This window comes from Solea solea, chromosome 1, assembly GCF_958295425.1.
Source record: "Solea solea chromosome 1, fSolSol10.1, whole genome shotgun sequence".
NCBI lineage: Eukaryota > Metazoa > Chordata > Actinopteri > Pleuronectiformes > Soleidae > Solea > Solea solea.
The window spans coordinates 41,762,067-41,789,014 of record NC_081134.1 but is presented as its reverse complement, the minus strand read 5'-3'; the positions used below and the strand labels follow the sequence as shown (position 1 = coordinate 41,789,014).

The window sequence follows — 26,948 nt, the reverse complement described above, 5'->3', positions numbered from 1 at the left end:
GATTATTTGTGTTAACAAGCAGTTGAACAGGTGAGTAAAGGAGCGACATGTACATAAAGTCGCGTCTCATCACAGTTTCTCTTCAGTGCTCGTCACATGCTGGTGACTCGTCCACCAGAGTCGGTGAAAAATCATGTCTTTCCCACGAGGGGAATGCAAATGTGCACAGCGGGGACTTGATGAATTCACTGTTGTGAAGTGTAGTGATGGATGTGCAAGACGGGGAGGGGGGGGTTCACATACACTCACTTCTGCAACACACATCGGCACAGAGGTTCCATTTCTCTCAACAAATTCAAGCGGTGATTTTTCATTTGATACAGTACATTAATTTACATGATAGAATCACAACAATGGCTCAAAGATGACGACTCGCAAATGCACCACTCTGAAGGTACAAAAAACAATCACACAGAGGTGTTCAAAACAATGCAAACTATACATATATGTATGTATATATATATGTATACATATATATATATATATATATAAAGATATATAAATATACATATATATATACATATATATACATACATACATACATATATGCAGTATACTGTATATATAGAGAGAGAGAGTCGGGGGGGGACACAGGTTCAGCACAGGTAACCACACAGGTGGGAAAGAAAGCACACAATGACCTGAAGTGAAGTGGCTTGAAACGAGAGGAGAGGTTGAAGTGTCAAAATAAAACAGGACATGATGACATGACACTGAAAAAAATACAATAAAAACACAATAAAGGTCCAATGGGAGCTTGAATGTGACAGATGGAGTAAATAAATAACAATACTCACTTATTGTGTTTGTTTTATACACACGTCTTACAGCGGTGATGAAAAATGAAGGCTCTGTACTTGCATTCATTTTGGACGGAAACATCAGTGCATACGAGGCGTTCAGAGGAATCACCTCAGCTGACTTGTGTTTTTTTAAAAGGCTCCGATGACTAAAAGTCTGTAAACTGTTGTTGTGTCGACTGTTTGTGAAACACCCCGGTGTTAATTACTTCTCCGCTTCAGGACATTGTTTTTAACATTATGTTCTGTTTTTTTTTCTTTCACTTTTTATTCATGCCTACATGATGCATAAATGAATATATTAATAGACCAGTGCCCTGCTTTGAACTCCATTATGCATGGTGTGTGCTTTGAGGCATTGGATTTGTTCCATTCTACTCCATGTAATAGTAGTGTAGGAGGTCACTGGGGGGTTGTTATGTTTGCATTAGTAAGCGTTGTGTTCACCAGCTGCCCCGAGCTGACCCTGAGCTGAGTGTTAACTGTTTTCAAAGACAGCATCGTGAGTGTTTAACAGCCTCGGGGCTGAGCTGCTCCCCCACCATGTTTGAAAACAGACATCGGCCACAAAGTACTGAAAGCAGAGTGTCCAGGTCCGAATGTTTACCAGCACTGCAGGACCTGGTTGACTGTTGGACCAACATGAACATCTAAGTGTGGACTGATACTGCCATCTAGTGGTCAACATGTGAACCTGACCAATGCTGTGTGACCCTAAACAATAAGAGTTTTAATCACAGTCAATCACGAGGGGAAGACGGAAAGTCTGTCAGACAGAGACAATGAGACAGAGATAATAATAAAAAAAAGACAAGAAAAGAGACAGAGCGGTAAAGACCCAGAGACAAGGACACAGACGTAAAGAGAAAGATATAGAGGCAGAGACCATGAGACACAGACTGGGAGAGACAAATACACAGACACACACAGAGATGACAGGATGCAGAAACAGAGACATGGAGACAAGGACACAGAGAGGCAAATACACAGAAACTAAGATACTCAGAGACAATGAGATAGAGATGCACAGATATTGACAGAACACTAGGGCACAGAGAAATCAGAGACAAGATCATTTTGTTTCTCAACATTAATCCTTATCTTCTTAGGCTTGTTGTCACTAATGGTAATATATTTTTTTTTTATTCTGTTGGGGCCCCTTAGAGACACAAACTCTATATTACATTGTGTGTGTTAAAGCTAGTGTTAATTCTTACATTTGCTGGAAATGGTTCCGCTCTTCCGCAAAGGATTGTGGGGCGGCGTTATCTTCTCTCCTTTTATTGGGAGACAATCGATCTATTATAAAACCATCCATGTAAACAATAGTCTAGTGTATCCTTAAAGAGATAATATAAGGACCGAAGTTGCTGTTCAACAGAATACTCAACCCACAGTCCTAGAATCGGCTCTCAGTCCGTGGACTGCGTGAGCGCGGATTTCTCTCTCAACTCGCTTTGTTCGTCTTCGATTCAAAACCATTTGACAAAAAAAAACGTTTATTCTCTATAAAAAGTGCGGCAAGTTTCATTATAAAGACACATAATATATTGTTGAGACAGACTATGATCCATGAGGGTTACTTAAGATTTAGTATCATCCAAACATTTCACAAATCCATTGTCTTTGAAATTAACCGAGAGTACAGCTTCTTCCTTACTAGTAATTAACCGGCATGCATTGCGTTACAGCGTGTCCTACTAGATATATCAAAACGAGCTGAAATCGACTTGTTGAGGGATAAAAGTTGATACTATTTAATGTTTACAATGTGATACACCACCACGTGACATTTACAGTTTGTTGTTTTCTCCGTGACACCCTGACTCAGACACATTTTACGAGGTAAGGTCTTTATATACACGGAACCGACACTGGTTCAATCGGCTGGTCCGAAGGCAGTGAGATTTCAATTGATTGCTACAGTGAGTTACAGAACCTCTACGTTTCTTCTCTCCCCTCCCTCACTGCCGGCCTTGACTAGCCTTTTGCCTGGGTCTGCTTGTTTTCATTCACAAATCTACCCTCTAATAGGGATATAGTACATTTTAATACATGGGGAAAACACTCTGCTCTTACAAGGTTCTCCACACAAGATTAGATGATGGTTTGTGGGTGACAGCGATCACCATTATTTGCTTATTTAATTCATGCAATCTTTTGCAGCGTTACTGCAATGGAGTTAAGGGATACACCACTGACCCTCTCCCTTCCTCAACATCCTGATGGGACAGAGAAGCAGCCGCAGTGAGAGGCTCATCTCACTGCGCTGTGGGACAGAAAGGTAGCAGGAAAATCTTTTGTCCCCACAGTCGTCAGGCTTTTTAACAGTGACTGTTGATCGGTCCACCTACACCCTAACAATGGGCACGTTGCAATTAACAGTGCAATTTGTATTTATTTAGTTTCTGCCTTTTACTATTTATCTGTTCTTTTGTTATATACTTGTCTGCCTTTTATACTTACATGTGAAGAGCTGCTGGACAATGTGAATTTTCACCATGTGGGATCAATAAAGTTTGTATGTATCTCTCTATCCTCCTTTGCAGGTTGCAGTCTCCTGATGATCTTGAACCAGTATTATAACAGTTTCTGTTATTGAGACTTAATTATACAACACTTAAACGGCCTTCAATTAACTGTCAATTTAATATATGCTGATAACTGATATTCGTCTGAAAATATTACTATGAATGATTAACCATTTAAGATGCCCAGCTTGTAAAAACAGCAGTTAAATTATCTTTTGCATGCGATTACCATTTAGCAGCGGATATTTAGAAAAATGTAGACGATTCACTGGTGCAATTTTAACCAGGAAAACACAAATGGTACAAATGGAGGAAGGTTATGACATTTATTAGAAACACCTGCCGGATTGGAATCATACAAATGAAGCACAAAATGTCTATTTAGGGAAACTCTAAATCCATGAACCCTCTTCTCCTTCCAACACCCTCATCGAATCCATGAACTTTACCACAAGATGACAGGCGAGTTGCCCAGAACATGACTTAATGGCTTGTTTTTGAACCAATAAAAAACAAACAATGCACAAAATAACTCAGAATTAACTAAATGACTGGGTGTTGAGGGTGTGTGTCTATTTCCATTCACAACAATCCCAGTTTGTATTCCACCATCATGTGAGGCTCTCCCATCATTTCACTCTGAGCTGGATCTGAAAGGTGAAAAGGACACAAATGCAGGTTAGATTTGACACAGACAGGACAGGTCACTTTGGTCAAAGATGGCTGCAGACGGGAAGAATACACTTATTGTAAGTCACATTGGATAAAAGCCTCTGCCAAATGACATGTAATGTAAGAGAAACTGACCGTTGAGGATGTCCTCAAAGCCGATGGACTCGTCGCCGCCTCGCAGCGTATCTAGAGCCAGGTTTGAACTCTGTAAGAATGGCAGGCGCTGGATCTGAAAGAAGGATGGACAGACATGAGGATTTAGGACTGTTGTGAAGATTAAACAGAGAAAAAAAAGAGGAGGAGTATAAGCGAAGGGGAAGGAGACATGAAGTTACCTGTCTGGCTGCTCTGTACTCCATTTGCAGCTTGAGAGGGGCGTGAAGACCCTGGATGTTTCTGAGAGTGGAATAATTCATCCTTTCCTGGTTCAACTGGAACTGAGCACCACAAAAAAAACATCTGTCAGACACACAGGCAGACCAGTCACCAGACCTCACTCTTAAGGTGGTCCTATGAAATGCATGTTGACAGACTCCAATCATTGGTGGTTATTCTCAGCAGTGCTGTTGTTAACGTTAATGTTGCACTGTGTGGTGGAAACCAGCATGATCCGAGTTACAGTTGTTTTGGCTGAACACAACAGGTCACCAACCTCACTGCATTAACAGGCATTATAAAGATGGATGTTATAGCCACAATAGGCACATTAAAGCCATCAGTAGAGATCAGTTCAGGCAGAGTGAGTGAACATTCAAACATTCATTCATCCATTTGTCTCTCACAGTTCAGAGTTACTCACATTCTTTTCTGACAGCTCCAGTGGGTGACTGGGAAGGAGCTCATTCTTCACACTGGTAAAGCTACTCAGCAACAGAACAACAGCAGAATGTATTTGACATGGTTAGGATTTTTTGTATATATGTGATATAGTTCCCTACAGTGTAATATACCTCAATTAATACTTGATTTCTGAGGCAGATATAAATGAGGTTATATAATATTAACACCCTTACCAGAATCATGTTATGACTAGATGATTATGATATGAGATTCCTTTAGAAAATACATTTTCTAAAGGAATCTTCTAAGTCATTTGTAAAACTGACTTTTTTTTTTAAACTGAGTTTTACAAACAAGTACAGAAACATAAGATACATGTGTTTCCATTGCTGTGTTGTTGTGATTAAAATTAAAACCTAGTACACAGTGGGGATGAACATTATTTTCACACACAGTTTAAAAGTATAGAATAACATTACTGTAATTGAGCACTTTTTGTGTAATTGTACTTTTTAAAGTAATTTTAAAAATTTGTAATTTCACTTTAATTCCATAACGTTTTGTTTGACGTACAGTATAAACGAGTAAATTCACACAAGAAAACACCAAATTGTCTTAAGTTTGTGTTTGTGGGTGAAGGGAAGTGAATGTCACTATCAATGACTATTTGTACATTTATTTAAAAAGTCTGCTGCAAAATAACACATTACAACCAACAAACCTATTTTTTGTCATGTGTCAACATGCTTAGTTATATAGATTCGCTAATTAAATACAATTTTCCGCTATTATTATACATTATTAAATTGATATACCTATGTTATAAATGTCCAAGCTAATAATTAAATGCCGATTTTAAACTCACCCGCTTCGCAAAGAGTCCTGGATTCCATACTGTCCCTGAGGACAGAGGCCTGACACAGGAACACTGTCCTTCAGCTGAGAGCGGAGTCCCCGGGTGTTCTGTCAGATATAGGAGACAGAAAGGATCAACATACAGTAAAAACCTCATCTACTCACATCTAACAATAAGCCTCGTTCTCCGGGAGCTGACTGAACCCAACTCCATCACTCAAAGCGGAGCTAACAGCTAGCATTAGCTGCAGTGACTAATCAGATCCATCACTACCGGCATCCACAAACACGGCGCAAAGGCTCGGAGAAGTGAAACTCATTAAGGTTTGCCCTCAGAAAAATAACTGCACTGCTACCAGCAAACACAGGATAAGAAAATAACGCAGATATCACCATCTCCCGTACCATTGTGACTTAGTAGCTTCCACTTTCTTTTCACTTCAACGTTCGTAACAGTCGCGTTTTTACTGCGACATATCCGCATTCAAGCGGAAGTATACGCAGCTTTCATGCGACATCACGCTCCAATGGGAACGCCTCCTGGAGGGCAAAACACGGATTTTCAATACAAGGAACAGAGAAATGGTGACATCATTGATGTTTTAGCCAGTGTGTGTATAATACTGTATACATAAAATCACGAGCAAGCAAACACCACATCAAAAAATGGTGTGATTATATCTAAAGTGTTTATTATATATACACGTCGGTAAATGCTTATGGAGCACAGGGGGTATAGCTCAGTGGTAGAGCATTTGACTGCAGATCAAGAGGTCCCTGGTTCAAATCCGGGTGCCCCCTCATCTCCTTTTTTGGCAATTAATTGACTAAGGCTAAGCTAATTTCTCATTTGGGACTTAGACCCATATGATATTCTTAGATAGTTTGTTGTCTTTCTCTTTTTTTTGCATCTACATATAGGCAGAGGTACAACATTATAGACTTGTAAGCACATTAAAAGAAGAAGTAACTTAAATAATTTCATATAATTCAGTGAGTGTCAAGAGTGACCTGATGGAAAAAGCACTGCAAAGATTTTTACAAACAGCCTTGTTCATAGCATTCTCACTGAATACACAGGTAGAATATTAATCAATCAGTCTGAAACAAATCTTTATTTTAAATCAATGCATACTGTCTTGCACACTGTCTCAAGTCAGATAACTGCTGTTTCATTTTTGTTTTCTATATTTCTCCACCTGCACTTGGTGTGTACTGTAGTATACTCTGTTTTCAGTTGTATGTTTCTTCTGCTTGCTTTCAGTTTCTCGAGCAGACTCCAATGCATTTCACCGGGTTGGATGTCAGTGAAGGTCTGTGGAAGAAGCGGAAGATGAAAGCAAAGGACAAACACAACACAATAAATTGTAAACAAAGAAATATTGATTTTTTTTTCCTTTCACAGATGATGCGATGCATGCTGATGTAAACACAGCCTTGTTAGTCTTCAGAGACTGGTGTAATATGAAAACAGTTGAACCTTTGTTGGGCTCAGAGGAGTGACTGCAGGCCAAACATCTCCACTCCTGCATGTACCTGCACAGGCACAAAAAGAGCACTATGTGAAAAAAGGTCACAGAATGACAGGAGAGGGACACAAACTGTGACCCAGTTTAAAAAACATCATTGATCTACAGTTGACAAACAGAGTGAATTACTCCTCAAAGCTGAGAGTGGTGGACCAGGTCAGAAGCTCATCCAGCTCCCTCTCTTCTGTCTCATCTGCCTCAGCGGTGTCCATCATTTCCTTGGCCGTGTTCTGCTGAGAAGTCGCCGTTTGACCATGCACAGAATGATTCTGCAGACGACCCTGGGTATACCTACAATGTACAATAGAGAGAACCTACAGTATTTACTCTTCACGCTCAATCAACCACACTCTGTTCAAACTCTTTTCCGGCCTGGTGTATCCAGGTGGTTATGTGACTGCAACTCACATGTGCTTCAGCCACTCAATTTTCCTCCTTTTCCTCCATCTGTCCACATCTTGCTGCCGCTGCAACCTGGAGTAGTGAAAGTCAATCTTTTTGTCGGCACCGATCTCTGCGGGCTCCGCGATGGGAAGCACCTGTCAGACACAACACATGACCACAGGCTTAAAAACATCTGTTCTCATTGGGAGGAAACTTGAATGTCATACACTACATGTCTACACTACACTGTGTGTTATCGTTTTATTTCGGGGATGCCAGACTCGTATACGAAACACCAAAAACTAACATATACAGAGCTATATGGACGATGTGATGGTTTTTCTGACAGCTTCTTCACCTTTATGTAGAACAGCCTCCAGCTGTTGTTCTCCATACGTTGGTACCACCCCGAACGGTCCTCCTGCATCTGACCCGCAGGTTTCTTCAGGCCTGGCTGGGTGTAGTCCTTTGGGCTACTGGCACACACATCTGTGATGGGTCGATGAGTGAAGATCTTATAGTAGATGTTGGGAGGGAAGGTGACCTAAAGAGAAGATATTAGCAGGCCGGTTGCTACAGTAAGATTCTTGACGACGCGTTGTGAATTAACACCCTTACCCCTCCAAGTCGAAACCTGATGAACACCCCAGCAGCAGCATCCAGCAGCTCTGCCTGCCACAGGAAAGTCTCACCTCACTATTTGTTTTATTTCCAGTTTGTATTTTAGCAAAAGCACTGTTGCTGGTACCTCTCGAGGATTGACAGTTTTGAGGATCGACTGTGGATCCCGCTGGTTGCAATGGTCGATCAGAAGTTTGAAATACCTGAAGACCTCTCTGTCCTAGCATGGGAGGAAAATGAGAGTTTTACTTTGTGCATGCGTCTGCAGATATAATGCCAGCATTTATTTGTCTGCAGCAGCAGAGGCAAAGTACCCACCACATATCTTTTCCAGGCTTTCTGAATGATCCTGGCTGCTGCCTGCTGTAGCAGATCTACAGGCCCACCTTCCTGTGAGCTGAGCTACAGACACATTGAGTAGAGGGAAGGAGGGTGAGGAGTTGTATTGAACTGTTTTAGTCAATATTCTTAATTTACAAATTATTGTAATCTTATTACAAATTCTGTATTTCAGTACATCGCTGAAGTTTACACAGTGGTCTACTTGTATTTTGTTGAAATGTGTTTTATTTTGATGTTATGCAGCTTTTTACTTGCTTTTTAATTGCATTACATTTAGTAAACAGACACAGTTATTAATCGTTTTAAAGAAATTAGTTTTATGAAAAAGAAAGGTAATAATCTACCCAGCTGTGCAATGTGTTCACACTTGCATGCATGCAGGACACTTTGTTATATAAACATGGAACCAACCACTATTATAACCTTTGTGGGGAACTTAATATCAAGTAGCAGCAAAGACAAAACTCAATATTTAATTGAAGTTTAACTTGGAAAAACTTCAAGATTTTTCTGTCATACTTCAAATAAAACAAAATGTGTAATGTACAGCCACAAAACTACATATCAAAGATCTTACTGCTAATCCACTTAGAGTCAGCTCTCCTACATAAAGAGAACAGAATATCTGCTTATCTTGATATTTCTGAATTCAGGAACTGCTTACTGTTGTTTGCTGTGTTCATGGATATTATATTAATGAAGCATACGTGGAGTCTCTCCAGTCAGTGTGAAAACCTCACAGTGGTGACATACCAACATGCCTGTGAGGACAAAGAGTTAATAATTCATATAAAAAAGAACATTACCTCATGGTTTTTAAACTGGCTCTCTCGCTGAGCTGACTCATTTTTTATTTGGTTACCAAGTAACTACCCATAATAAACCGCATAGCTTTCAAAATAAAACCATCCTTTAAGGTGGCGCCCAAGATCATTGACGACAGCTCTGTTGTACATTCCCGAAGTACACAGACATGACCTCATAAAGTACAGGCTACACATTACAAGACATCTGAGCGCAAATATGTTCATTTAGGGCAGCCACACCTCCAGGGAGTGGAATATGATACACACGGAGCATGTGTGCTTTTATTGTGAAAGCAGGTTAACTTCAGTTGTTGCTCAAGGAACTAATATTTAATATCACACAAACACGCCCAAAAAGGAATCTTCTCACATCTAACCGTGTTAAAAAGTGAAACGTGAATTCAGAAACACTTTTTGGTTTTGTGTTGTATGTGTTACTGTCAACTATAATAAATGGCACACTGTCCTTTCCATATGAAGCTTCTGTTCTTTATCGTATACCATCTGCAATATCACAAATGATGGAAATCTCACTGCACTGAGTGTGAAACAATTTGAGTCTCTGTAAACATGGTTGCCATGCTACTCCTGCACTGATCATGTCCCGCTGTGCTGACCTGTCTCCATCTCTCCATCTCTACCATGGCTGTCTCCATTTCTCTCTCCATTCACTATGGCCACCCATCACACTTTCAGCCAATTTTCCCCTGTCCACAAATGTCCAAATAACATCCATCAGTCATTTTACTTCCTGGTTGGGCCTTCACAGTGTCATAATCAGTTGTGGTTTTCCGTGGTCAACATTCTGCCATAACTGCATTTCTATTTCAGCTCGTCCAAACATGTAACATGGCTGTGTATTTGTGCATGTTCATGCACATCTAAAAATGTTCCTGGTACATCTACAAACAAGTGCATTCAATTTAGTTTTAACTTGGCATATTTTGTGCTGGCTGCTGTGCCCTCCTTATTCCATTTCTTGCCCAATCTCATATTTCTTCATCTTGGTTGCCAAGCCACAAGGCCTGAGCTGTTTCACACGTGTCTCTTGACATAGCTACTGTGTCATGTCTGCCTGGCTGCTGTGCTTCCATTTCTCATTTCTTTGTCTGTCTTGGTCACTTCTCAGTATCCTAAGGTGTGCGTCCGTCTCTGTATCTTGACTGACTGACCGAAAAAAAAAAGAAAAAGCTGCCAGATTAATAATGAATGTGCAAACACCCGATGTCAATCACAGTATTAATATAGAGCATTAAATACTGGAGTTGAATTCCCAACCACAGACTGAAAAATGCTTTTCAATGTAACCAAAGAACACTTTACAACAGCAACTGGCAGCCTGTGGGTCAAAAATGTCCGGCCCAGAAGATCAATTCAAAAATCTGAATTTTTTGTTTAAACTATTTTGTTTATCAGAATTCCTAAAAACTTTTTATTCCGATAAGATTACAAGAACTAAATCAAAAAGCAGTTTTAAGACATGAGCAACCGTCTGTGGCAAATTCAAGATTTTTTTTAAACAAAACATCTCATAAATTAGCCATTTCTGTAAAAGATTGAATAGTTTAGATTAGAAGAAAAAAAGGGTGTTAAGAGAAAAAGAGATGAAGGTATGTTTATATATTTTGCCCCAGTATTAAAATCCTCTAAGGCCAAATTTACTTGCCCAGTCCTAATTTACCCAGTTGGTGATTTGACTTCACAGGTTTTTCTACATTTTTGAGGGCCTGTCACTTGATCTTTTATTCTAGTATTACATAGCATATAGTATTGTAGAGCAACCTTTTTGAAATGTTCTTCATTTGAAAAGGAGTCAGGAATGAATAGGTTTTTTCCCCCCAATTACTTGAGGGCTGTAACTTGACCCTGTAGTACCCTGTAAATGGTTTGAAGTTCTTCAGATATTTTAATCCGTTTGTGTCCTTGACATTTAAGCAACTTTAATCAAGATGTAAATCAGTTGGTATTTAATTAGCTGGATTTCAACACTACAGAGAACAAGGTCAACAGAGTCGACTCATAAGACGGCAAAGGATCTTCCCCTTCTTCTCTGTTCTGTGTGTGAGGGATATCTGATCATTGGCACTGACTCAATTGTGTGCCATGATTGTGCAGTTTCCAAAACTAGACAAGGATCCATCTAGTTTTGTGAATCAAGTCCACCATGGTATGACAACTGATGTAAACATGTTGGTCATGTAGAACAACACAGTATTGACCACCCATACTGAGAAGATAAAACACACCATCACAGACTGCAACAGAATTCAAACCAGAAACTAGTAGTTTGGGTGGTGGAAGACCACCTGCAGCTGTTAATCCAGGCCAGGTTACAATGGACAGACTGAAGTAAGTGTTTTCAGTAAAACAGTTGAAAACTGCATTTTTTTTAAAAAACATGATGTTATAAAAATGAGTACTGTACATACCTGTATCAGGGGGAAAGCAAGATATGGTTTGTTCCCATTGATTTTCAATTGTGGGAGAATGTGTGAAGGGTAATCTTTTTACTAAGTGGATTTGTCCAATGTGCTATGAACATTGGACATTTTTTATTTCTGTTGAGGTTAAATTACAAGCATGCAATTATCCTGTATGAGATTAGATCTTTTTTTAGTATTATTTAACCTTTATTTAACCAGGTAAAAAAAACTCAATGAGACCAAAATCTCTTTTCCAGGGGTGACCTGGCCAAGAGGTCAGCAGCACACGTCATAATAAATAAGATTAGATATACAAGACAGGTTACGAACAATAATTTTGACAAAAACTGTAATGAAATAATGTACAATTTTAGGAGGAGTTGAGGTCACAGTGATACATTAAAAACACAGGCAAATATTACATTATTATTATTACATTATATACTATGTGACCAGATAAGTAGATAGATCATTTTTTCCCTGTAGATGGAGCTGTTTACCAAGCAGCCTGAGCTTCTCTGGCTGTCTACCTTTACCATTCACAGGATTTGAGTCAGTGTGTGTATGCACATGAGTCTCTCACACACAGTGCAGCTGAAGTGTTGAAAGCACATAATGTAGTTGAGTTGTGAGCTCTGTCTGATAAAGAGCAATGGAAACTAATTTAAATGAGTTTACAGCCTTAACACCCACACACAGTTATGATTTTATTTTTGATATATAGAATTATTAAATGTGTTATGCAATGATACATTTAGTATTGACTAATGTGAAATGGGTCTATCACTTTTTCCCAAAATCATGCGTAAACATTTATAATGACCCATAATTTACAATACAACAGGAGGAAGCTCCAACAGCTTTTTACTCAAATGTAATAGTGCAGTTAAAACACTGAAATTTATAGTCAATGATGGTAATTCTTAATTTAAAACTCTGTCATCCTGATTGGGATAGAGTGCATCTGTCTCTTTATTTACAATGTTACATGTGTGGACAAGAACATGCAGAGAGAGTTGTTAGATTGGCGTCTCCCTCATGTACTGCTGACGTTCGTACTTTCGTCTCTAAGATGCTGTGGCTGCTGCTGCTGCTGACTCGTCATACGATAGTGTAGGAAACCTTGTGTGTGCCCTCTGCTGATTTCTAAGGTGGTACCACTTCAATAGCAGCTTATTTCAGTTCAAATGTGAAGTTTACATCCCACATTCAAACTTCTGTATTTGAATAAAAAGTGGCATCCCTGATATGAAATAATTCAATAAGATAGCACAATTTAACCTGACTGGCAGCCACAGTAGATGTTGGCAAGAGAACAACTAGCCAGAATAAGATACTGACTAAAAATACGAGTTGAACCTGTCCCAGTGAAACACAAGCCTTTTTTTTTCTTTCACTGTGACAGCAGGACAAAAAACCTCTTTAACTCTGTTAATTCTGCTGTCTCAGTTTGAGATATTTGGACCAAAGGCAAAGTTAATTCCCAGTGCAAATTACACAAAAAGTCTGTTTAGTAGCTGGCGGATATTTATATGCACAGCTCTGTGGTTCACAGATAAAGACAGGTCCAAGTCATGTTTGATTCAAAATCAGGATGCTTGCTGACATGAATTAACTGGACAGCAAATGCACATAATGCATTATGCAAGCACACAATGCATATCTTCACCAAAGCCTGAGGGCATGTATCAGATACAATTCATGTTTATTCAAAACAGAGAGCTTCTTCTTATTTCAGGCTTTGTTTTTTTCATTAGGGGGATTATTCTGTTAATTAATTTCTCAACCAGAACAGGCTTTTATATTAGTCTGGCTTCAGTCATTGGACCGAGTAGAGAAAAATGTTCTCCTGGCTCAAACTATTACATATAACCCCCTGGTTTTAACACAGAAATATATTATGCACAGGCAGAAGAGAAACATCCCACACCTGCAATAAAACATGTTCTTGAATTTGGTGTTCAATTCAGTTTGGCATATTATGGTCACATTCAGGGGTTGAAGGCGTCAAATAACACCACCCCCATTCGTCACTGAGTTGTTTGCAATATTTTCATATCCGTATTTAATTAGATGTGCCGGAGTTTCTACTCTCTGTGATGTTCCAAATATTCATCAATATGGAAATGGCACAATCACAGAGAGCAAATAATGCAATTGCACCAGCCTCAACAGATTGTCCATTTTACTTTTGATCTCACCATCAGTCTCACGCTGGGTCATTCTGTCTGACTTTATGAGCAGATGTTATAACACTGTGGCAAACCGGGACTTAAAGACCATAATCGATCACTATAATAACATTGTTTTGACAATTTGCATCCTAGTGGTATTGCCACAGTACACGACTTTGGTGTGAGAGCACAAATGACTTTTGTGAACAACAATGGCAGTCTTAGATATTATAGTTTACGTGCTGCTGTGGCATTAGTTATAGAACAGTACTTCTTGATTGAAGGAAGTCCCCTTGAGTATACCCCTCTGATTGGCTTAACCCTTTAAACCCAAAGTAACAGTGATAGAGGTCATTCATCCAGTCACCTATTTTGTCACCTCATTTTGGAAAGGGCACGCCCTTTCCAAAATGTTTCCAAAGAAGCTTTCATTGATGGTTTTGAAGCATTAGTATTTTTAAAAAATGGTGCAAGGTTCATCTACATGAGCAAAAATTACATTTTTCTGCCTACAGGAGTGTGTCAAAATCAAGGGTCAGGCTGCCTTTGAGGACTAATGACAAATTGTTGAATTAGTGTGTAACACCCAGCTGAGCACTGACTTGCAGTGAATGCAAACTGATTGGTGGGCGATGGTCGTCCAACTACAAGAGAAGGTCAGAGATTGTGATCAGCACCATCAAAGCCGTAATTAACTCTCACATTAAGAAGCATTTGATCCCTTTTATCCATGCTGAATCACAAGGAAGCAGGTTGAAAGGGGTTGTTGAGAGGAGGCAGAGATGGTAGAGGAGAAGGAAGTGACAAAACTGTGGTCTGTAAAAGAGCCTTGGAAAAGGTGAGTGAATTTAACGGAGGTACAATTCATCACTGAAATACAGTTTTCAGTTATTCTTCTTAAAATGAAAATGTGTCCATGGTCAAATGGCTCTTTGGATTACTAGGCCTTATCCTCACGGGAACAGAAGTTTCCCAATGTGGTCCTTTACTTTCTTGCTCTTAAAAGGTTTTATATAAACAGGGCATTGTTTTAAATAATGTCTTTACTTACTTAAAAACCCACCAAAATAAGTCCAAACGAATGGCATAGTATGTTCCTGTATGTAGATATTAGAGGTGTATTCCATCACAGAAACAGATAAATTGAACCAAAATGATCTCAGGAAGATAAAGGAAACAAAAGTTATCAAGGAAGCAGAAGAAAGAAGAAAGAAACACAGTTCATCTGTGTTTAAAAAGTTGAACTTTTAACAATGTAGCACATATTTCATGATTTACAGTATAGGATTAGCATTACTGAGTTGTCACTGGTTCACTGACCCACTGAGACTTGGCTCTAACAAATATTATGGGTACTGCAAAAGTTCCAACTCATGTCGGCCTTAAACATTTATCTTTATTGCCGGAGTAATTGTGTCAACTGGCAGCTTCTCCATCAGACATACAAGAGATAAATGACATGTTTATGTAGTGCACAAGACAGAGATGCAGAGAATAAGGGAATGCACTTCAGCACAAATGTATTTAAATCAATAAGAATTGACAGCTGATTCCAGTAAACCTAATAATGTAGGCAGGAGGGAACGAGGAGGAGGACATAAACAGTGAGACGGTGGAGCTCATGGTTTGGCATTTTCTCGTCTTCCTTCTCTGCTGACTCGTGGATCGTGGATCGTGCTCCATACATGCGTAGTTTGTCTGACGGTTGCAGTGATAACTCAGGCATTTTGAACCCCACAATGCCACTGTGTTATTTTGTGATGTCATCTCCCCTTGAGAGAGTAGTAAGACAACAAAGAAAGCAATCAAATTTGCACACAAGATACAGTTAAATACTCATGCACTGCAGCATTTGTGGGAATATAGTGCCTATTTTTGTTATACTGCAAAGGTTATAAATGAATGGAACTTTTTGGATATTTTCCTTATAAAGATGACATTTGGTGTGCAGCCTGGACTCATCAATTGACTTATCACCAAAGCTGGTATGCAACCATGGAATATTGATAAACACATTTCATTTACAAATGAGGGCCATTGATTGTCTACCACTTTATCCTCCACATAGGGGGCTCGCAAAGGGGGGCTGGGGCCAATCCCAGCTGACACAGGGCAAAAGGCGGGGTTTCAAGTCCATCGCAGTGCAAACACGCGGAGACAAACAACCTACGGTCAATTTACAGTGTTCGATTAGTTAAACCTACGCGCACATGGGCAGAACGTGCAAACTCCACACAGTTAGTAATAGTAACCCTCTTGCTGTTGACCTTCATGCCTCCCAAGAATTATCGTTGTAATTGCACTCACTTGTATTTGAGATTCACTTATACTAATCAGTTAAAATTGTACAATATACTACACATTGAACATATCAGACCTCCTGTAGTTCAAGTGTTAATTCTCTTCATTCCTTTTTCCCCTCCACCCACTACCTTCTTGTCATTTGCAGCATAGTGTGTGGGCATTGGCAGTCTGAGACGCTGCTGCCTCGCGTCTTCACTCTGTGCCGCATCCTTTCAGGTTAAAAGAGTAAGTAGTTGACTGATGACTAATAAGTTGCCTTTTCTTTTTTCCTCTTTTTATTTTCTGTATTCATCTTTACCTCCTCCATCTGTCCACTGTACTGTTGCCTCTCTTATCATTATCCACTTGTCTAGCTCTCTCTGTTGACCCAGTCGTTTATTCCAGCCGTGTTTCAATGTTGATATTTCTGAGTAAAACACTATCTTTCATCAAAGAGCACATTTTGTTCTTAACATTAGTGTAATTCAATAAAAACGTTGGCTTAAACTGGCCCATTTTTTGCTTGATTTATATTGACTTATCAATGCTGTTGAATTTTTGCAACATTAACACAGTAGAGCAGGAATGGAAAGAAGAAGAAAAGCACATTTTATTACATTAATGCAGCTGGTTATGTTTTCACAGAGACTAAAGTAGCTGTTCTTGTCGAAACCTTCCAAGGCAATCAATGATGCGAGTGTCTTTGCCCAAATAAACATGATGCATAAACCAATGATGGAGGAGGAAATGGCAGAAAGTGGTGAGCAGTCACGTGAGTAATACTATACTATATGAAAAAACACATTTGGCCTGAATGCACAATAATACGTACAGCCTGAAATGTACTGTGTCCAACATACATCAACACCTATGGTATGGGATAGACTTGCATCATACTTGTCACATCTGCATGTCTGCAGAGGTGTGCTAGGGTCCATGTGATTAATGCTTCCCCTTTTACGTAGTGGTCTACTCGGACCCCACCCATGGACCAAACATGCCAACTGCTCATGCTCTCATGCTGCAACACAACACTTACAGGCAGTCCAGTTGGTGGCACACATTTGTTTTGGTGAAAAGACACAATGAAGAAGATGCCAACTGTGGGCACTATAGCTTGACATGGGGAGACTGAGTACACATGCAGATATGAATGGAACTATGGTCAAGTATGTGCATTTGCAAAACGTGAAGCGGCTCTCCGTTGACATGGATTGTGGAAAGTATGACTTGGCTCTTGTAGAGTAAATTGTTGCCTTTTGATATTGACATAAATATGTAAAAACTGTAAAAGACAATGCTCAATTCAAGACACTGTTTTGCCACTAACCCATTTCAGGCTTGGAAACAGTTTCCATCTGTTGCTAACAAGGGGACAATAAAGCTGCAGGAAGAGAAACTAATCTGAAAGTGATTGAGCTCCGCTGAGGGAATGTTACCTCCATCGCTCTCTCCTTTAAATAGTAATCAAGTTGTGATAGCGATGTAATCACAAACTTTTTAGAAGCTTATGATGGAAATGGTAATTGGAGGAGTTATCCATTTTAAATTGTACATGATTGCCGAACACATAGACATCGGTGGCTCCTGCTTGTCTCCTTATTAAGCAGAAGCCTGACAGGGGTCAATGTTTCATTAGAAGAGGCTTCCTGTTTTCCTCCACAATATAATTGAATGTAAGCAAATATCCTCCGGTTAACAAAATACCATTTGAAGGTCTTCATTACCACTTCCTTTATTAATCACTGATGAGGTATTAACTGTATTTCTGTATAATTTTAAGATGATGTTAAGGTCAACACATTTGTTTTCACCAAACCATCCTTTTCACCACAATGGCCTCCAGAAAACAAGCAATCAGCAGAGCAAAATACAGGTTGAAACTAAAGGCAGACACCTGAGAGAGAAGTTTATTCACTGACCGTTACATTCTCTGCAAGAAAAGTTTGTGATACTTCTGTAAAGTGAAGAAAAATGAGTTCCCTTGGGGGTGAATAACAGAGGGGGTAATTATCGTGTCTTCTCCACCTCTCAGTGAAGAGATCAGAGCATCAGCATCAGCGGGACTAACTCTGTAGAGGCTGAGAGGAGTTTGTTTGTTTGCCTCAAGCATTCATACTTTGTAAATCAATGACCTAAGTCTGAATCATGTGAATGAATGATGGAGCCTCAATTTCCCTGGAGCAGCACAATGCAACTAGAAATCTACTGCCACTAAAACAACTTCTCATCTTCCTGTGCATGTGAAACAGCAGAAGTGTAGTGTATCACTAATGATCATGAGACGCGGCTCGCTGTTTACAAATCGTGACACGTTTTCAAGTTAATCCAACGCAGCATGTTGTAGTTTTCCGCTCATTAATAATCAAAAGTGTGATATTGTCAGTGTGCTGAGTTCTCAGCCTGTTGGTACAAACTCAAACATCTGATTCAATACACAGAAATATGACTTCCCCCGTTAATGAACGCCACAGACTTTGGTGATGAGTTTCCCTCAGCCACCATGTTTGAATGTGTGTGTTGTACACTGAGAGAGAACAGGTGTTTCCCTTTTGTGCAGCTTTTGTCCATTGACCTTTCCTCCTGAAAAAAATACTTTACACACACAGACACAGACACACACACAGATTGTGTCCAGATATTTTTTTTTTATTATTATATTTAGCAGCCTGACTCATGGTCCCATTGTTTAAGGTGAGCGTCCCTGTTCAGATTTGTCCATGAGATTTGATAAAGCCTAAAAAAGTCAGTCACATTATGTGCTATTTTAACGCAAATATAACCAGGATGGTGGGTGAACAATGTTTCTCTTCCTCTGGGCACTGTATATAAAGGTTTAAAAGGGGAAAATAAATCTATCACTGTCCCACTGCTTTAAATAGCCAATCAGTGCAAAATGACTCGTCACAGAACACGAATAATTATTCATCAAATGCAATCAGCCAAAAGGAAATTGTACCCTTAGTGTGAAGCGTGAGTACAGACTAAATGGCTTCTCATGCACAATGCTGTTAAATTACCACTTTGTTAATATCTTGTCAACACTAATATGCAGCTCCTCTCTTTAGCCGTCACTGCTGACACCGATACAAAAGAAGTTGCCAGCGGATGTGACCTCGGTGTCGGCACGTGCAGGGCAGCACCGTTCAGAAAGTCTGGTAATAGCTTTTGTGTCTGTCCAGAACTTCCCCAAGAGCTGCTCCCTCCAGTAAAAGGGGGGGGAAGGGAGGATGAGTGTGAGCTGCAGGAGGCCAATATTAAACAAAAAACCCGTCTACATACTGACTTTAGTCTGAACAGGGTTCACAGACTGATCCACATCCTCTATGTGAAGGAAGAGGAGGCTTTTTAACTGGGAGTAAAGTCGTTTAGTAGCAGGGTCTAAGAGATTTGTGTGTGAGTGCCCATCAGCTGTTTCCTGTGTGTGTGTGTGTGGCTGAATAATCTAGTTTACATATGTTGACGGTTATTATGGTGGTATCTAATATTTACACACACAAGGTGGTCAGATAATTAGGAACACCTCTGAATATAATGGACTGTATCTGCAGCTCTGTATTAAAAATCTGAACTCTTGCTTTAATGCCTCAAGAATTGCGACGTGGCAGCTCCATGTTGATGTTTTATAATCTTAAATTCATAGATGTCAACGACTGAAGCTTCATATGTGCTGTGTTTATTGTCTACTTGCCTCAAGTTGGGAACATAATATACAAAATCAACATCATGTGCTATTGAAGAAGACCTGGTACTAAAACTAAACTACTAAAACCAGGAACTCCGCTTACTCCTAAGAAATGTTTTTTTTTTTTTGTTATAAATCAAGTGAGAAGTCGGCTCGTTTTCCCATAGACCATCAAACTGAGTTATTTTATTATAACCAGCATTTATACATGTCACCATGGTTATCTAATGATTTCAAACACTCATGGATTTTGCAGTCTGGACTAGAGTGATGCACCAGCCGAATAACAATCCCCCTCCTCAGGCTCTGCCTCTTCCAGTTAGAAAGAAAGAAAGAAAGAAAGAAAGAAAGAAAGAAAGAAAGAAAGAAAGAAAGAGTAGCTCAAAGTCATATTTAGCCCTCAAACCTCCAAACAGTTTGTGTAATTATGACGAGAACCAAAATCCTATTGGGAATGAGAGGATGTTCCTTGTAACTCCTAATTAGCTCCTGACTGCTCAAACAGCATGTTGGAAGAAGCTGCCGATGATAGAGAGAATCAGTGAAGGGAGGGCTGGTTCCTGGCATTATTTTCATTTTAATATGAATCATAGGATCATGACGGTTTAAGTCATCTCTAGTTCCACTGTATCCATCTCATCCCTGAGATCACTACCGTAGAAATGATTACACATTTTTACATACAAATGTAGGATTTCTGGGGGGAAACTGTGGTTTCACAGTTTGAGATTTGCTGGCAGAGTGAAGAGTGAAATGAATCATGCCAAGGATGCCAGCCTACCAACAAGCAGGGTCACGCACATCGTGTTGCTCATGCTTGCATTCATGCAGAATGAGTAATAAGGCGTCTAAAAGTGTTCAAGATCCTCCTCAAACTGTGCAGATTAACGTGGTCCCACAATTAACTACATGCAAAGATTGGTTTTTAGTGAATTTAAGAAAATAGGTGAAGAGGGAGAAGATAAATTGGAGTTTGGGCTCTCCGGTTTCCTCCCACCAGCAAAACATGTATGAATGTTATAGACTCATTCGGTCGGTTGATCCAGTGACACACTCAGTCGCAGTGGCTCTGATCAACCCTCCATCTGACCATGTCATTTTGTTGTGCAATTTTGGTTATAATGACAATAAAGATCCTTTCATTTCAACACGATGTCTTCATCTATTTTTTTTTTTACTATTATCAGATCATTGTACCAACAAAAACTGGAATAAACAAAAAATCAGTGCCAAGGAAATCTTGAGTAATTGTTACTCTCATATATCGGTGCAGGCTAATGTGGACACTGCAGGATGTCGTCTCAAACAAAGAAGCGGGACGGAAAGAAGCTTAATCTGAAATCAATCTTCATAACTCTTCAAGTTATTGCTGTGTTCAATCTAATTAAAATTAACAAAGGAGGAAATGCATTAGCCTGCTGCATGAGTCTGGTGAAAGGATCAATAACAATTTCCTTATTTTTCAAGTCATACTCGTGTTTTTCCCTGAAAGTCAAACAGAGCTTCTCCCATGTGTTGATTTCACTTCCATTTTCTTGCTGCTTATAGACGTCTCCCATGTGAGGCACAATCTACCAGGGCAGATAAAGGATAATCGATAAAGGAGTCATTTTTTCAACATCTTTATGCCAAATGAGTCTGTATTAGTGCTGGCCCACAATGAAAAAAAAAATCTTTCCCCCCCGAGTATAAGTTTGATATGAGTCAGGTTTACACTGGTATTTTCTGCCTTTAAGAAATGACTTTATCCTCCTGTGGGTGGGAACTTTTTCATTTTCCCACCCACTCAACTTTTATATCATATAAAAGTGAAATCCCTTGAAAAGCACTCAAAAACACGTAGGTGCAGTCTGGTTATGTGCATGCATTTGTGAGTTCAGATTCACTCTTTGGTTCCTTGTCTCTGTACATGCGGAGCATATAAAACCACCAAAAAACAGCTAATAGAACCAACTCTAAGACCTTGAGATTAATGGACTGACACGGGAACTGTTTAGGCTATCATCTGTACGGACCTGCTTCAAACTAATTTATAAGTCTTTAAAATTGTGTCAGATCAGCAAATGCATTAACGACAGATACTTTGTCAAAGGATGAAGAAATTCATGTTTCCACGCGACACATTGATAATTAGATCTTAAGCCATTTGAGCACAGGAACAGCATTAATCCAGGGAACCACCATGTTCTTGTTATATACATCTCTTCTTTGATTTAAGAACAGAGGTGTACTGCTCACTGTTCAGAGCGGATTAGGATTGGAACACCAAATCTTCCAAACACATCCAGCATTTTATGTTTTGTTTTCCTCGGGCTGAGAATCTTGTGGAAAAAACAAGGAGGTATATATGTGGCCTCACTCACAGCTAACAGAGATGAAGCGATTGATATTCTGAGTCTATTGTATATATGGGATGAAAAACAGAAACTCCTCCTCGATGCAGATGAAGCTAGTGGGACTATGAACTGAAGCACATAGAGAAACTACAGAAATCACAAAAGGGCCTCAGTTTTCAACATATACAGACATCACATGATCCCATCATGCAACAGTCCGAATTAAATAATCGTCATTTTGGCAGGAAGCCGTACAGTATATACCAGAAAATGTGTCTCTTACCCAGCTGTAACTTTACTAAGAGGTGAATCACTGCCATAAAATGCACCCAAAACGAGTACAGAAGACCCAAAGGCAACGGATTCCGCTTGTGTTGTGATCACGTCATATAATCCAATGCTTACTAACTATTTTACATGCTTTTATTGCAGTGGTTAAGTTCTGTGGAGCAGGATGAGGGAAAGTTTATCAGAAAATATCAGTTATTGTGGCAAGTCTGGAATACCTGAATTTCCATACCTGTGAAAGGCACCGCGGTGACATGATAAGAGTCAGTTATATTTACTCTGTCAACTTCTGTGCGATATTACTCTGTATGGATTTAAAATGGGCCGTGGACTCTGGTGGCTTGAAATGGGCACTGGCACCATTAATTCTTGCAGAAGCTTTTCAAGCCATCGTGGCGTTGTAAACAAGGGGTGAGTCATGTGACATCCAGAGCTCTATACACTCGAAAGGTCATCCAATATCCAGATCATCACTAAAATCTGATTAATTTTTCTTTGGGCCATAACCTCCATCCCCAGAAAATGTACTATAATCCATCCTTACTTTTTGAGTTATACAAACACGGACAAAAAGATAATATCACCTTCGTGGAGCAGACTTTATCCAATCAAGCAATTTCCCATGGGAGATCATGAAGCTGGCAGCAGCGCAGACGGAAAAGCGGGCTTCACCCAGGAAACAGACAATATAAGATGCTGCTCTGTTACCATAATGTGTTCTCGACAGTTACAATTTGTAAACCGTCGGCCGACGACAACACGGAGGCGGCGGTTTGAAATGAACACGCACAACACGTGCAGGTTGGTTGGTTAAAATGCTGACAGTATGTATGGATTTGTCGTGCAGCACATGCATGTGCACACACTCGTATAAGTTGCACAACAATGATCACTGACATAGCTGCATTAATAATGTATGAGTGCAGTTGTGTGATTTCATGCATATTTATCCTGATTGTGCTCAGTGAAATATAAAAAAAACAACATACATTTGTGCATCTTTGTGCATCTTTGTATGTATGATAAATGTTTCCCTCTATTGCTGATGCAGCTTTTTTTATAGGAGGCAGCTGATGTATGCTGCTGCGGTTAAATGGACAACTTCAGTCACCCGCTTTCTTGACTTCCTCCGAAGTCTAATTTGAATGCAAATATAACTGCTACTTGAAATGTTGTCTGCTCTCAGAGCTGAGTTGTAAAAATCAACAAGATGTCTTCATTTGTTTTTGTTAGAGTCAGATTTGGTGAAATAAACCCTGGGGTGAGGCTAAAAGGAAGATAAAGTGTCTGTTTCTAGGGGAGTCTAAACTCATTTTACTCACTTATGTCAGAGTCGTTATTGGTCTCTGTGGTGGCTTTGCTAGATCTGACAAAATCACTCACTTCAGGAAATTCAGTTACACTTGTTACACAAAAAAAAAGAAAGAAAGACACTAACGACCAGGCAGGGTAGGCTCAGCAGAGGCAAAATCAAGCTGCATTGTGATAGTTGTTAGATCCTTGACCCACGGTAGTATTTTGAATGAAACTAACTAATTACAAATATCTCAGTATTGTCATTTTGTCTGGACCATGCATCTCCAACACACAACATCTCAACATTTTCCAATTCTTTGTATAATGGCCATGGCCATGTGAAGAGCATCCTCCTCTCTGCCTTCAGTCTCATTTCCTCCCCTCATTGTTCATCACCATATTTAGCTGTCCACTTGTCCTTCCTCTCTGTCTCAGTCCTTCTTCCTGCTGCTTTGTCTCTTTTCTCTTGTACATTAGTGTCTCCTTTGTCTCCTCTTTCCTTGGAAGAACTAGAGCCACCAGCAGATGTGACCGTGCGATACAGTGCAGGTCTACAGAGTTTTGGCAGAGCAGCAACAACCGTTTGGAGCACAATAACCAGTGATATCAGAGTCCCACAGCTTTGCTGGTTTCACATCTCAGAGGAAATCACTTCTTAAATCATCGTTATCATGTACACATATCGCATGAATGCTCAGATCTGATATTTCAATGCTGTAAATCATTTCTGTGATCTGCTGATGATATTTTACATTTTTGCAAGCAACTGTTAATTTGTCTAACGGAGATGTTATTGGCTGCATACTAAACTAATCAATAAATAAGTACATAAGATGTCACACTATATTCTACATAAATTCACATCTATCCACTGTTGGATGGATGGTAATGGAAACCGCAGCCTCCAACGCACTGAGCGGTGTTCCCATCAGCCTGGTTCTCTTCGGCGAGCTGTGTTTTTAAGGGTAGCCTTGTTATGTATTCCTCACTCACTGCCAAGTTTTGGTAAAAAGGGGGCAAACGACAGCTGGAATATTCATGGTTCTTGTATAAAGAGGAACAGTGTGAAACACTACATAATTAAAACCCATTTTCTTGACTTTTCATTATTAACAAAGCTCAGGTTTGTGTTTTCAAGTCTTGTTTTGTTATTCTCTGATGACCCGAAGACCTAAGAGACTGGCAAATGATGTGTTATGATGAAAAAAAAATAAAGAAATGACAGCAGAATGATGTCAGAGACATGCTGTGGAATATGTGCCGCTAATAAACACATGTGACCTTTTGTTTCTTGATGTTTCATAATAAACAGCCACAGCTTCATCTCTGTCAAACACTTGGGTGTATCCACAGGCTTGTGTGAGATAATGTATATATAATTATATACGAGTGTAAAAGAAGACAATTACGCACCAAAAATCAATAAAAAATATAAACATTGTTCTAACTCAGAAATAAAATTTACATTTTAAAAGACTAAAAAAGTAAAGCGTTCCCCACAGCAGGTTTAATAGTCAGACTAATGAAATTTAAGTGGGTGATTAGCTGCTTCAGGCAGACAGTATAGTTGATACGGTTCATTAAAATCCTCAATGTGGTTTTAATATGCACACACATGCAGAGATTATAAACATCTAAACGCCTGCACTTCACAATGCTTCTTACATCTTTGCTCGTCAAAAGTTGACCAACAAATTTGACACAAACCTTTTGGATTGTGATTCTTCCTTTGAGTTGTTTGAGCAGCATGCACTGATCTTGGGCACTATACTTAACTGAAGTTCTTAAGTTTCTTTGGTTGATGGGTGATGTAAATCTTATCACTTGTATAGGAGTGTTGCCAAAGATCTAAAATTGCAGTGTGAATTATTATTGTCTTATTTACTTGGTGCCAACAGGCACATCAGCCTCATGTGAATTATAGTGTGTGAATATTATTTATTCCTCTTCTTATGTCAGTCTCAGACAGATCAGGTCAAATTTTTATGTTCAGTTGAAATTTTTATATATAGATAAATCCTTCATTGACTCTCCGTGAAACAGGTTTGACTGTGCTTACTCAACAGTCACAATGTGAAACCTTATGAAAGAACTGACTATGTAAAAAAAAAAAAAAAAAAAAAAAGCCCTCAAAGCAATATGCAGTGGCACAGCAGTGCATTTCTTTGGTGATATTACAGATGAAGCTACGCTGAGGCTATAACAACTGACCTTCACTGCGTGCAGTCCCTCAGGCGCAGCCGAGCCCAGCTGTGTCCGAGTCTGCCTCACAATATGTTTCATTTTAACCACCTCAACAATGTGAGTCCAACTCGTAAAAGGGTTCTACAGCTTTGTTTTCCTTCTTTTTAGTAACTCAACTCAACAGTTCATTTAAATGAGATTCCACTCGTTGTATCTACACCCTCCTCCCCCCCAACCTAATAACAGGAATAAAACAGAAAAGGACACGAGTCAGAGTCTGAACAGGATCTTATCTCATAAACCTTGTTTAAATAACACGCAGTTCTCAGTCTGCGTACTGAAAAACCCTGAATGTTAGAAGATCTTAAAATATCCTGCTTGGCAAACATGACCCTGGCAGGTCAGGGTTAAGTTAACTCTGCAACATATATCTTTAATTTAATTAAATGCATAGCATACAGTGGTACTTTATATTTTATTACTGTGCTTCCATCAACACAATGTTTTAAGTCTTGGAATTCTCTGGGATATTCTTCCTCCGATTGGCACCACACATTCTAACTCTATATCTCCTTAAACCGAGGACCCAACTTTGAACCTCCTTACCAACATTATGGCACTACATGCATGTACCGAAACACGACCAAGCTGCATGGGCTCTGCTTTTCAGATGCTGAAGATTACCACGTTCCTAAAGGCAACATGTGTGGCACACAGATGTTGCAGGTGGATCTCATAAAGTTGTGACATGTGACCTCAGACTTACTCAAAGACTTCAGATTCAATACAAACTATTTAACACAGCTGTTCCCACTTCCTCAATGCCATACAATCAGGTTTTTGTTGCATACTGACTGGAGTGAAGGTTTTCAGGTTAGTGTCCCACAAAAAGTGTTTTCAACAAAAGCGGATACAGAACCAGATCCTCTCCTGATTTGCAGCTGCTAAGTGAAGCTCAT

General features: G+C 39.5%; 2 protein-coding genes and 1 non-coding gene across 4 annotated transcripts in view; 1 reads left to right on the top strand and 2 right to left on the bottom strand.

Moving 5' to 3' along the window:
• Nucleotides 1-3,643: 3,643 nt before the first annotated feature.
• The window catches only part of pomp (proteasome maturation protein), a 40,638-nt gene continuing 17,333 nt past the window's right edge, over nucleotides 3,644-26,948 (bottom strand). The window contains exons 1-6 of one of the 2 annotated variants that reach the window (XM_058648189.1): nucleotides 6,044-6,179; nucleotides 5,649-5,746; nucleotides 4,803-4,863; nucleotides 4,339-4,440; nucleotides 4,139-4,232; nucleotides 3,644-3,981 (exon numbers count right to left, since the gene is read on the bottom strand). In XM_058648189.1, coding sequence (XP_058504172.1) covers nucleotides 3,914-3,981; nucleotides 4,139-4,232; nucleotides 4,339-4,440; nucleotides 4,803-4,863; nucleotides 5,649-5,746; nucleotides 6,044-6,046 — 426 coding nt within the window. In that variant the 5' untranslated portion in view covers nucleotides 6,047-6,179 and the 3' untranslated portion in view covers nucleotides 3,644-3,913. Of the gene's footprint in view, nucleotides 3,982-4,138; nucleotides 4,233-4,338; nucleotides 4,441-4,802; nucleotides 4,864-5,648; nucleotides 5,748-6,043; nucleotides 6,180-26,948 lie in introns of those variants that run through there. The other variant, XM_058648268.1, reaches the window with a different exon arrangement.
• On the top strand, nucleotides 6,368-6,439 carry trnac-gca (transfer RNA cysteine (anticodon GCA)). The gene has a single exon. It is a non-coding gene; the product is annotated as a tRNA-Cys (tRNA).
• Nucleotides 6,816-9,964, bottom strand: c1h11orf65 (chromosome 1 C11orf65 homolog). The gene is made up of 9 exons (XM_058645636.1): nucleotides 9,938-9,964; nucleotides 8,491-8,574; nucleotides 8,300-8,392; nucleotides 8,170-8,223; nucleotides 7,910-8,095; nucleotides 7,576-7,706; nucleotides 7,297-7,458; nucleotides 7,119-7,174; nucleotides 6,816-6,953 (listed from the first exon to the last, which is right to left on the bottom strand). Exons 1-9 carry the CDS (start codon nucleotides 9,962-9,964, stop codon nucleotides 6,943-6,945), a joined length of 804 nt encoding a protein of 267 aa, XP_058501619.1. The 3' UTR covers nucleotides 6,816-6,942.

Coding starts and splice junctions, on each gene's coding strand:
- c1h11orf65 (XM_058645636.1), bottom strand. CDS start 9,964: ATGGTAGAGATGGAGAGATGGAGACAG. Junction 8,575..9,937: donor AGATGGAGAGATGGAGACAG/GTCAGCACAGCG, acceptor ATGTGTCTGTAG/CTCAGCTCACAGGAAGGTGG. Junction 7,459..7,575: donor ATTGAGTGGCTGAAGCACAT/GTGAGTTGCAGT, acceptor TGTACATTGTAG/GTATACCCAGGGTCGTCTGC.